The sequence below is a fragment of the Nothoprocta perdicaria genome, unplaced genomic scaffold, assembly GCF_003342845.1.
Source record: "Nothoprocta perdicaria isolate Ctin4 unplaced genomic scaffold, notPer1 scaffold_9, whole genome shotgun sequence".
Classification (NCBI taxonomy): domain Eukaryota; kingdom Metazoa; phylum Chordata; class Aves; order Tinamiformes; family Tinamidae; genus Nothoprocta; species Nothoprocta perdicaria.
Window position 1 is genome coordinate 7,815,723 of NW_020456198.1, and position 10,808 is coordinate 7,826,530.

The following is a 10,808-nucleotide window of genomic DNA, read 5'->3' on the forward strand; positions in this document are numbered from 1 at the left end:
CACTATTTGTAATTTTATGAACAAAATTGTTATAGGCTGTTCTTGGGTAGCAACAGAAAGTGTCCTTTCCAAGGGGTGTTGCGTTGCCACCTGTTCCACGGTAGGTTTAGGAAATCCTAAGGAAGAAGGGAAACGCCATGGCTGGCATCCAAGGACTGATCCAATGGGCATCCCAACAGCTGTGGCATCTGGGCGCTCGGAAGGAAGAGGAGGCATCGTGTGAAGGGGCTGCGCTGCCTCAGGCATTGATGGCTTTCCAGCGGTCGCTGTCCATGCTGTTGATGCTGCCCACATGATAGGGCATCGAGGCGACATCATCCAGGTAGGCTGCAGTGTCAATCTGAGTGCTCGAGTAGAAGCCAGAATCCATCCCTTCTTTCTTGGCAACTGCGTACGGGTGGGGTAGGTGCACATCTACGTCTTCAGGTTCATCCACTTGACATTTGTAGGAGAAAAGGATCTTCGGCTCAGACCTGGGGGCATTAAAGATTTAAAATCCTTACTTAAGGAATGCAGTATCCCATAGTAGCCACCCAGCCTCAACTGAAACCCAGTAGCAGAAGAATCCCTACACACAGGCCCTAGAGAAGTCTCTGCATTACTTCATGGCAATTATTGCACTAGATGAATTTCAGGATTAGCTAATGCCAGGCTGCAGAGCAGGCTACCTAGGCAAAATAAAAATAGAAGAATCCTGACTCCAATGAGGGAAAATAATTAGCTCATCCTGGTGGTTCTCAATTACCACATGCATCCAAACACCACTGGGCTTCATGACAGGCTACAACAGAACAAGCTTTTGCCCCAATCACCATTCATAGGTATCATGAAAATCAAACCAAACATCTGAGGATCTGCAATTCCCATCTTTTAACACCTGAAATCAGAAGGGAACAGTGTCTGCAGGCTGTAGAGGCACATTTGGACAGTTTAGAAGAACTTTATATTCCCAGGTATTTTAAAGGCTACTCTTCCTTGCTCATGATCAATAAAAGGTTGAGGTTCCTGCAGTGAAATATTCTCCTGTGAAGATGCCTCTCTCCCGAGTGGCCACACGGTGGCACCTCGGATCCAAGGAATCTTGCTCCCCATTTACCTATTTGACACATCAGAAATCCAGACACTATTTAGAGAAGCCCCCAGCCAAAGGATTCCTAACAGCCCCTGGGTTACCCAACTGCCAGACCTCTCTGCTGAGCTGTCACAAATCCCTCCCAGGATCTTAATCTTCCAGAACTCAGACTCTCACTAATCATTTAGTTGCTAATTTCAGTAGCCAAACCTTTGCTTAAATGCAGACACTTAAGAACTGATCCTCCAAACATTTAGGCGGAATAATTACCAGAGCTACTTCGCATACAAGGGAGTCTTAAATAGAATTATCTCTATAGATGGAAAGGACTCAGGTGCAGAATAGCTGAACAATACATACTTTACAAACTCCCGCTTCTGACTACTTACCCAAAGAAGCCTTTCAGGAAGGCCACATAGATGAGAGGTGCAAAGAAGCTGAAGTAAAGGAATGTGGTAACATCAACACAGCTGTCAAAGGCAAAAGAGAATATGAAGGAATTCAGCATTCACACGCAGTACAGCTAGATGACCCCAGCCACATCCACCCACACAACATCATCCCATTTCCCTCTAGAATGTCTAAGAGCGGCTGGAGAAAAGTCTTTTGCTAAAAAAAAAAGGTAGACAGTGCAAAGTAATAAGCACTGCTATCAACGTCTTGCTGCTCACTGCTAGATACTTTGGGAGGAGACCAGGTCAAGCCCCAAGGCTCGATCAAGAACACAATCTCAGTGCTCCCAACTCAGACCACAAAATGTGATGTTGGTCCCTGCAGATTCCAGATACAGCAGAAGGCATCCATGTTATTTCAAGGAAACTGCCCACCTCCTGCTTTACTAACCATGAAACACGAACCAAAGCCAACAGTCAACTTATCACCCTCACTCACCACCTCAACTGCAGAGCATGAAGCTCCACAGACCTCCCCACTGTGAGTTTTCCCAAGTACTTTAAACTCACATAAGAAAAAAAAAAAAAAAAAAAAAAAAAAACAAATAAGACCCTAACAGCTTTATTCCTCCCTAGAACACCACAGGCTGTTTTCTCAGGAGAGGCAGTGCTGAACAGCACTCCATGCTCCATGGGCAATCCTCCGCCAGCGCACGTACCACAGTCCCTCTATGATATCCACACAGAGGAGGGCACTGCCCAGGCCCTGCAGCAGGTTCAGCAGAGCCAAGATTCCAGCATAAACATAGAAACTCTTCCTGGCTGCAAGAAAGGCACAGGCACAAGGGTGAAGCTCAACTTCAGGAGCACTAGCCCAGCATATTTGATAAGTCTTGTACAATGGAGATAGCAAAAGGAATGAAAGCATCTTGCCACGCAGGCTGCTCAGACATTCCTGAGGAGACAGGACTGCACGTTTGTCCCATGCGGCCAGAACAGATTTAACTGGCTCCATCATGCTCTCCTGTATATGTGTGTATATGTGCACATACATAAGGCACAGATGGGTCTTAAAGAGCATCGTGGCAATAGATACAAAGATGTTACAGGCAAACATCTGCAGTCACTGCCAGTCACGTGCTCAGATATAAAGAAATGCAGGTGAGTGAGCAGCACCACTTTCATCTGCAGCACAAACAACTGCTCAAGCAGCAGCAGGAAACAGGCCAGGAGCAGAGCATCTCAGTCCAAGCTATTCCCCACCTGTACTCCAGAACACATTAGTCACTTACAGGGCAAAGAAATCCGGTCTTTCAGAGGAGTTTTTGGAAGAATCACCACCAAGGAATAGACCTGTTGAGAGAAAGAACTAACTGTTCCACAGCTGTTTGGTAACTAAACTCAACAAGCCCGGCGAGACAGTGTGGGCGGTCAGGCAGTCCCTGGGTGCTCTGAGGGGAGCACAGACGCCCAATATTGCACCCAGTGAGCATATGAAGGCCCCACACTTCACCCCATAGCACACACAGGCTGGTCACCAAGAAGCAAGAAAGATCACTTAAGTTCAGCTGGAATTCAATTGCCAAAATTCACATCACCCCACAACACTCATCTGCTGCAGCTTCTCTGCCTCATGAGAAGTATCAACACTCCATGCTGATGGAGCATGTGTGTGAGTAGAGGAGAAATCTATGGCCCTATCACACACAAATCATTCTCTTTGTTTCATTTACAAATTCTAGGAGTCAGACAGTGTGCAACACATGCTTGGTATTCACCAGAAAGAAGAAACAAGAGCTGGCAAGCCAGAAATGTCTCCCTCCGTGGCCATAGATGTTGAAGTCTTCTGCTGAGAGGTGGGCATCAGGGTACAGGATTTCCAAGGTCCCCTAGAAAAGAAATGGTACCATTAGAAGAGCATTACAGCCAGCACCCTCCCTGCTATGGGCATCTGGACAGAGGTGACTGTTTAAAGAAGTTCTGGTAACTTTTGTCTCTGCCTTCTCAGCAAGGTACCATTTTCCTGCCTAGGTCTTTCCAAGTTCATATAGGAATAGAGCAAGAAACTTAAGCACTATGTGGTAAAACCAACAGGAAGCTATGGGAAATGAGCATCAGTGACATTCCATAATGGAGACGGAAAAGAACAGAATGGATAGAAGCAGCCATTGGTCTGAAAGGGTCAGATTTCCACTGCTCCATTGTCAACTCTAAATTAGATCTTTCACATTGGATTTTCTGGAATATAAACACCAGAATTAGCGCAAAAGTTGGGAAAGGAAATTATTTCATTCACCTGTTACCTGAAAAAGAAAATGAACAGAAGATAACAGAGTAGCAAGAAATGTCCTTGTATTCAATTAATGTATATATGACTCATGCATTTGCTGTTTAAGGAGACTCCTCCAGAGCATCATGTGCTAAGGATCAGCTCAGGGCCCCTGCGTGCAAGAGCCTGACCACTGAACAATGATCCGTGTGTTACTCTGGCGCTGCCTTAGATGGAGGCCCAGGGCTGGCCACCGACACAGCAAGAGGAAAGCTGGACATCCACTGTATTGTTTGTGGAGAGCTGGAGACAAAGCTAAGAAAGGAGCCAGCAATCCAGCTGCTGGTTTGCAGGGAAGCAAGAGCTCTCGGCTTGGAGAGGCTGGAGACAAGAGGCTGGAAGGGCTCACTGCACTGCCCTTCTCTGACAAGGGTGTCAGAGAAGAACTTGGTGTCTCGCCATCTAATTTTGGTGGAACTTGAGCTACAAACTCGCTGCTCAGACATGAGGAACTTTCACTTTTGTTTAAAACCCATTTGTCTAAACCTCATCTGATTTCTGAACTCTGCCTGAACTAGTCATACCACAAAGAGCAGAGATCTAGTCTTGTGCATGTTCTGAAGATCCATGTTGTGCATGTTCTGAGGAATTCAGTCATTCCCCAAAATCTCCCCCAAAGAGAAAAGCTGCCATTTGGCCACATTCCAGACAGGAATCCTGTACCTAAATGCCTAATTCTGAGTGAAGCTCTTTCACCAAAAGAGACCAACTTTTCTGCTCCAGCTTACTCACCTGGGTGACAGAATATGCCAGGGACAGCACCGTGGTGATTGCCAGAACACGCTTCACACTTGACTTGCTCTCCAGGTGACCTGGAAATAAGGAATGTGGGAGTGAATCAGGATACAAACCCAAATCTAGTAAAAAAATGAAAAATAAAAAGTGTCTCTAAACCCAATATAGGGGAAAAGAGAAAAAAAAAATACCCATACAAACTCTGAAACCACTCGAGTCAGAAGAACTGTGAAGATTAGAAATGGCTGCCAGCCATTTTTAACAAAAGACTATTGAATTTGTCCTCTGTGTTTATTCTAGAGATTTTCCACTTTAAAGGATCAGCACTCACACACACTTACAGACACAGGCTCTGTGGAAAGCAGGGGAACAGGAAGCATGCAAAGCACTCAGCAGCTTCCTGACACATACCAAAGGCAAGGCCTAGAATCACCACGCTCAGCTCAATGGCCAGAAGGAAGAACCTTGTGATCTCCCACAGGATCTGAGGGATAACAGAAACCAAACAGAGGTGATTACAAGGACCGTGGCATCAGCTGGAAGTTATTACAGCAGAATTCCCCTTTCTGCTCCAGGAGACGGCAGCCCATGAACGGAGCAGGACATTTCCACACACATTCCTCATGTTTTTAGGGTGCTGTGTGCTCTTCTGCCTGCCCCAGCCTGCAGAACAGCAGCACGGTGTGGCAGCAAGCGAGCAGTGTGCCCATGGAGAGGGGACGTTATAATTGGGGAAAAGCCAACATATTGCCAAAGTCACTATTCCCAAAATGTAAAAACGATAAAGCATTCCCTACTGCCAGCTAGCCTTTTTCCTTCCCATGTTTTATTTTGTGAGCCAAAGCCAGTAAACAGTAGGTTAAGTGAATTTTCCGAAGGCTGTTTCTTGAAAGTTAGGCAATAAACTAATTGCAAACTCAGGGCAAGGTCCCAAAATCTTGTCTTATCAATACTTTCTCTGAGCAGCACTCTTAAGGATACACAGTATTTTAAAAAGTACTTGGTGAGATACTTAAGAAAATATAATCTCACTTTTAGCATCTCGAAAACAAATAGAATGAATAGAATGTATGAAAGGGAGAATAACACAAAGCTAATAGACATATAATAGAACATGTCTCTACAGGAAAAATTGACACAATATCTGCCCCAGTTTGCAGCTTCCCACCCAGGAGTGTCAAGCAGCAAAATTAAGAGCTGAAGAGAATCACTTTTTCACCTATTTCTCCATTATGGAAGTATCTATATCTAGTCAGAGGTGAAGGAAAAAGCTGCACCCATCTGCTCATAAGCAGTGCAGTAAAATGCCTCGAGGGGCAACATGAAAGGGAAGGGTGTCACACTGACCCAACCAAATAAAGACTAGAGAACTCCGAGGGTGTCCCCAGCAGCTCCAGAACGACAGAGCTTTTTGCTTTAGGTGATACTCTGCTACCAGTCAAATGCCTACAAAAGAGAACAGCACGTACAGAACTATTTCCTGTTTGCTAAAAGGTTTGCCCTGTGCTCAGAGTGGCTGCAAGGACATGCTGCTATCTGGCTCACAATGGTATTTGCTTTCAGTAAGAAAAAGAGACTATTTTTCCAAGAGCCACACAAATAAGAATGACCGAGACCAGGTGGTGCTTCTCCTTTTAAGGTATCTGGATGTTCAGTTCTTGCTAAGAGCCGTTTCACCTTTGCAGGAGAAAGTTTCACTGCTATTTGCGTGTCTACTGTCAAAAGTTCATTGTTTTACAACCCTGGACATGGTTATCATACAGATACAGTTATCAGAACAGGATTCCATAGTACACACATAGCTACGAGTATCACAAGTGAAACATTCCTGCTGGGTTCACATAAAAAGGAAGCAGGAATAGATGGCTGTGACTGAACTGCATGAGGCAGAGCTGCTCAAGTCAGGGTTGTACCTACCTTATCAGCAACCGTGGCAGCATCAGAGGCGCTGACGGTCATGGAGACAACGGCACGGGCAATGCCAACTAAAGCCACCACAAATACCTACGTGAAAAGACACCCAAGTGAGCTGATGTCAACAGGCAGCAGTTGCCAGAAATTCCTTTGGAAAATAATTTCCAGGCCAGCTTTGAAACCTGATAGCAGGGACTGGGACTTCAAGTCACACATTCAAGCTAATTTGCTGGAAGTGGCAGGAAGATTCCTCAGGCCTGTTAAGTGCAGTAGTACTGACTTAAGCGTCTAATAGGGAACAAATTCCCTCAAGTGTTAGATAAAACAGCTCTGAAGAGGTCTCACTCAGTCCTTATAATAATGTCTTTAAGTGCAAAGAGGCTGCACATCCTTCAGCCCAATGTCTGGGGAAGGAGAAAGCTAAAACAGAAATGCATACAAGCTCAAATGCTCCGTATGACTGAATAAATCAAACTTAAAAGGGCAACAAAGCCACTTGACAGTAACTACCACACCAAGATTTGTAATAAAGGTGAAATCTTCCTCTGCTCAGCACTCGACAAAGCTCAGGAATGCAGAGGATAAGTCAGCTGAAGCCACAAGCTTGAAAGTCTCTTGCCCTGTAGTGCAGAGAGACCTCTGCTCATGCACCACTTGAACATGACAGCATGGAGCTCAGCAAGGCACATCCACCAGCCCCTGTGCTGTTATAGCCACCCCACGCAATTAAGAGCTCAGCTGGATGTATCTTCCTTCCACTGCGCAAGGGAGACTTAGCCTCAAGTGAGTTTTTTCGTATTAAAAGAAGAAAAAAGGACAAAAAACCACCACACACCAAAGTCACAGACTAATTTATAACTCAGTAAATGACACAGCTACATTTATCACATGTTTGAAGGAGTCTAGACTGATTGCAAGCGGTTTGAGCACCTACAGGCAAACCACCTACAGCAGAATGTTTCCCCTTAAAGAAGGGATGAAAACAGCTCGAGACAAGAACGAGACATTCCCTTCCAGGGACTTCCACCCCAGAAGAGAGCACTTTCAAAAAGTCTCCGAATACAACTATTTTATATTCGTTGGTGAAGAAAACACCCCTTTTTTGTTTCTTTTCTAAATAGAGACTCTTCCCAATCTATTTACTTAGTTTTAATCAACTGACTCCACCAGAAAGTATTCCTTGAAGATGTGACAAATGACTGTTTGAAAGGAAATCCTCACAGAATACGTTTACATTCCCATCTCCCAACAACATACTCCAGGAGATGTGAGTGAGAAGCATTTCTCTCCAACACCATTGCAGCCGTTTCTGCTTCTCTGTCTATTTTCAAAAGTCAACAGCATACAGTCAGGTCACTTCTTCCCTTTTGTTTCTGTGGAGTTTTGCCTTCCAAAACCTTTGGCACTAACTTTTTAGTTCATTACTGGACGCAAATTAGAACATTCAAATCAATTTGGAAACGACCAATAGTATTTTTAAAGAATTTGAAGCATTTTATGTACCTGGTAATCCAAAACTGCACAGCGTGCACAAGTCCAACACCAACATTCTGGGAACGCCAGAGCTAACAACACTTCTCATCAGACTGGCACTGTTTTTGCTACACCTTGGGGTTTATAACATCAAGTCCCTGCACACAGGCCGCGGAAAGCTAACCCTTATCTATCCCAAGCCAGACATACACATGTACTTTTACAATCTGCATTAATCTCACTGGAGGAGCAGGCACATTATGTTACAATGAGACAAACTGGGTCTAAAATACATCCTGATTAAGACTTCTGAAGGACATTTCTACATAAAACCAAGCAGGTCTTTAGCTTCACTCACTGACTCATGAGCAGAATCAGAACAAATGCTCAGACTACTACAGACATCACCTGAAGTGAACAGGAGCTACTTGCACCTTATTAAAACTGGGAGAAGGGAACAAACAAGAGATCTCACATGTCAGAGCTGTGACTGTATGGTCTGCATATTCTGTTTCCATTTAAAGAAGCAATGAGAACATTCCCAAATGGGCAGCCACTTGGATTTGATAGGAAAGAAGCTAACAGGGTTTGGGTTCTACATGCCCAGACTAACTAGAACACAGCAGATGAACCAACTTCAGTGCACACTAGTGAGAACATGATTATCATTTCTTATAAAACATCTATATCTAAAAAATCCTTGTTTGCCTGTTTTCTTTAATCCTTGTGGAGATCTGATCTGTGAGGTCTCCAATGTTTCAGTGATGCTGTTAGGGAGCAGTAACAAAAAACTATCAGTCCTCCATTCAGTTCAAAAGCACACAGTGGTACTCACCAGTATGTAGAACGTGGTGAAGATCGGGCTCGAAGTGGCACGGATTTTGGCCCTGGCAGAGGGCAGCTTCCAGAGAAGGAACATAAAGAAAAGCACATTGGGAACCAGGAGCAAAAGATCCCAGTAGCGGACTCTGCAAAAGGTAAATAGAACAGTATCTTCCTCATCTTCTACATCTAGAAGGCAAGGTACCAGCTCCAGTCCCTTCTCACCCAAACCCTGAGATAGGAAGTTCTTTCCCCCAGTCCAGGGACAATCTTGGGTCCCAACTTTCCCATCTCACCTGGATTTCCCAATGTCTTCATAAAGCAACAGCAGGCACTTGTGCGGCACAGTGATATTGGTGTCATTGATGGCCTGCGTCGTTGCTGGGGACAGCGTTGTCACGTTATCCAGAGCTGTCACCAGGGCAGTAGTGTGTGTGACGTTGTCATACATGGCGACCTTCATCGCAGACATCACGGACTAGAACATCCTGCCTTCTCTCTGGTCCAGGTCAAGCAGAGCACAAGCTAAGCAGAGGCAAGAAAAGCAACATTAATTTAGTTGTGAGTCAGAGTTAAAAAACACATGCCCTCCATTAGATCCTAGCACAACTGCTTCCTGCTCATTACAGCAAATTACCATCATCAGAAAGACTGTATTATACAATGGAGCAAGTGGCACCTGGCCCCACTCTGCACACAGCCATTACAGTAGGCAAGACCAAAAACACTATCTGGTACCAGGATAATAAGTACTTTCAAAATGGTACAATACTAAACCACAGAGATTTCAGGATTTCTTGAGCTTTAGCAGAACTGTAGAAGAAATCAAGAGTCTGCAACAAGACACAGCATCAGCGGATGAGGACAGAAAATCTGCACTACACCATTAATTACCTTTCCAGCTCCCAAGGTCAATAGAAATTATTGTCAATGATTTCATTTCAACTATCTCAAAGAAAAAGACTGAAGGTCCCTCCCTAAAACCTTGCAGTCTGAGAGCAGCAAAGACTGACATATTTTTACATCAAGGGACTGTACAGACTCTGCCTTCGCAAACCAACAGCGACAAAAGACAAGATTAATCACTTTTTCTCCTCATCCTCTGCAAGGCACAAGTGTTCTGATCTTAAGCACAACAGCGAGACTGCAAAAAGACGACGCCTTTCTACAACCCTGCCTGTGTAAAGCTCTCAAACGTCTTTACATCCACCCATCTCAACAGCACAGCACTTCTCGACCCCGTCATCTTAAAGATGCACATTGCCAGGGAGCACTTGAGCTGCCTGTGTGCTATAGCTAATCCTGGATTAACCTCAAAAAAACCCATAGCCACTAACAAACAAGAAAAGAACCTGACAAAAAATAATCTGAGTTTAGGTCAGGGTGGGCTGGCATGGCAAAAATGACAGCTTCTTTGAGAGGACTCAAAAGGTCCTTTTCCTGTTTGGTACTGGATGAGTCACATGCAGCAAAATAAGCAGCACAGCCCTGTGTCACCTATGGAACTTGTGGAGTTCAACAAATCTTCCTGCAAACCCTCTGCACCGACAGCTACAGACGGGTTCTCTGCAGGGCTGCGACTCTTCCCAGTGTCCTAGGTTGGAGGGGATCGTCCCTCTCTGCTGACACCCCTGTGCTCCGGTTATCCGCACCGGCAGGTACCTGCTGAGCCAAGGCTTCCCTTTGGGGCTGCACAAGGGACACGGTGTCAAACACACACGCAGAGATGGAACGATCAGCTCTGTGCTGAGCTGCAGAAAGCTGGGCCAAAACCCTCAGTCCTAGCAGCGGATTGAGCAAATCACCTCCCTGCTACAGACTTCTCTTTCCTCCAGGTTCTCACTTCTTTGAGTTCTTATCACTGATTTCCTTGCAGTGCCTCTGCTCCATTCTCTTCAGCTGAAACTTTGGAAAGCTCTGTCTCAGCAGCAGCAAGAATATGTTGCAGCACAGAGGAAAATCCATCTATTCCTTTAGAAGCGGTTGGAAAGGATGGAGAGGAAGCTCACAGGGCCCACGTACAACATCAACAACTCTTCCCCCTGCAAGATGGAATGTGACCCAGCTGTCC

At 45.1% G+C, this 10,808-nt stretch overlaps 1 protein-coding gene across 1 annotated transcript; it reads right to left on the reverse strand.

Annotated features, from left to right (window-relative positions):
* Positions 1-238: 238 nt before the first annotated feature.
* TPRA1 (transmembrane protein adipocyte associated 1) lies at positions 239-9,224 on the reverse strand. The gene is given in 10 exon segments (XM_026052493.1): positions 239-473; positions 1,462-1,542; positions 2,184-2,286; positions 2,757-2,817; positions 3,243-3,353; positions 4,526-4,605; positions 4,940-5,012; positions 6,446-6,532; positions 8,751-8,883; positions 9,034-9,224. Coding segments are annotated over 10 exon segments (1,155 nt in total).
* Between the last annotated feature and the right edge of the window lie 1,584 nt (positions 9,225-10,808).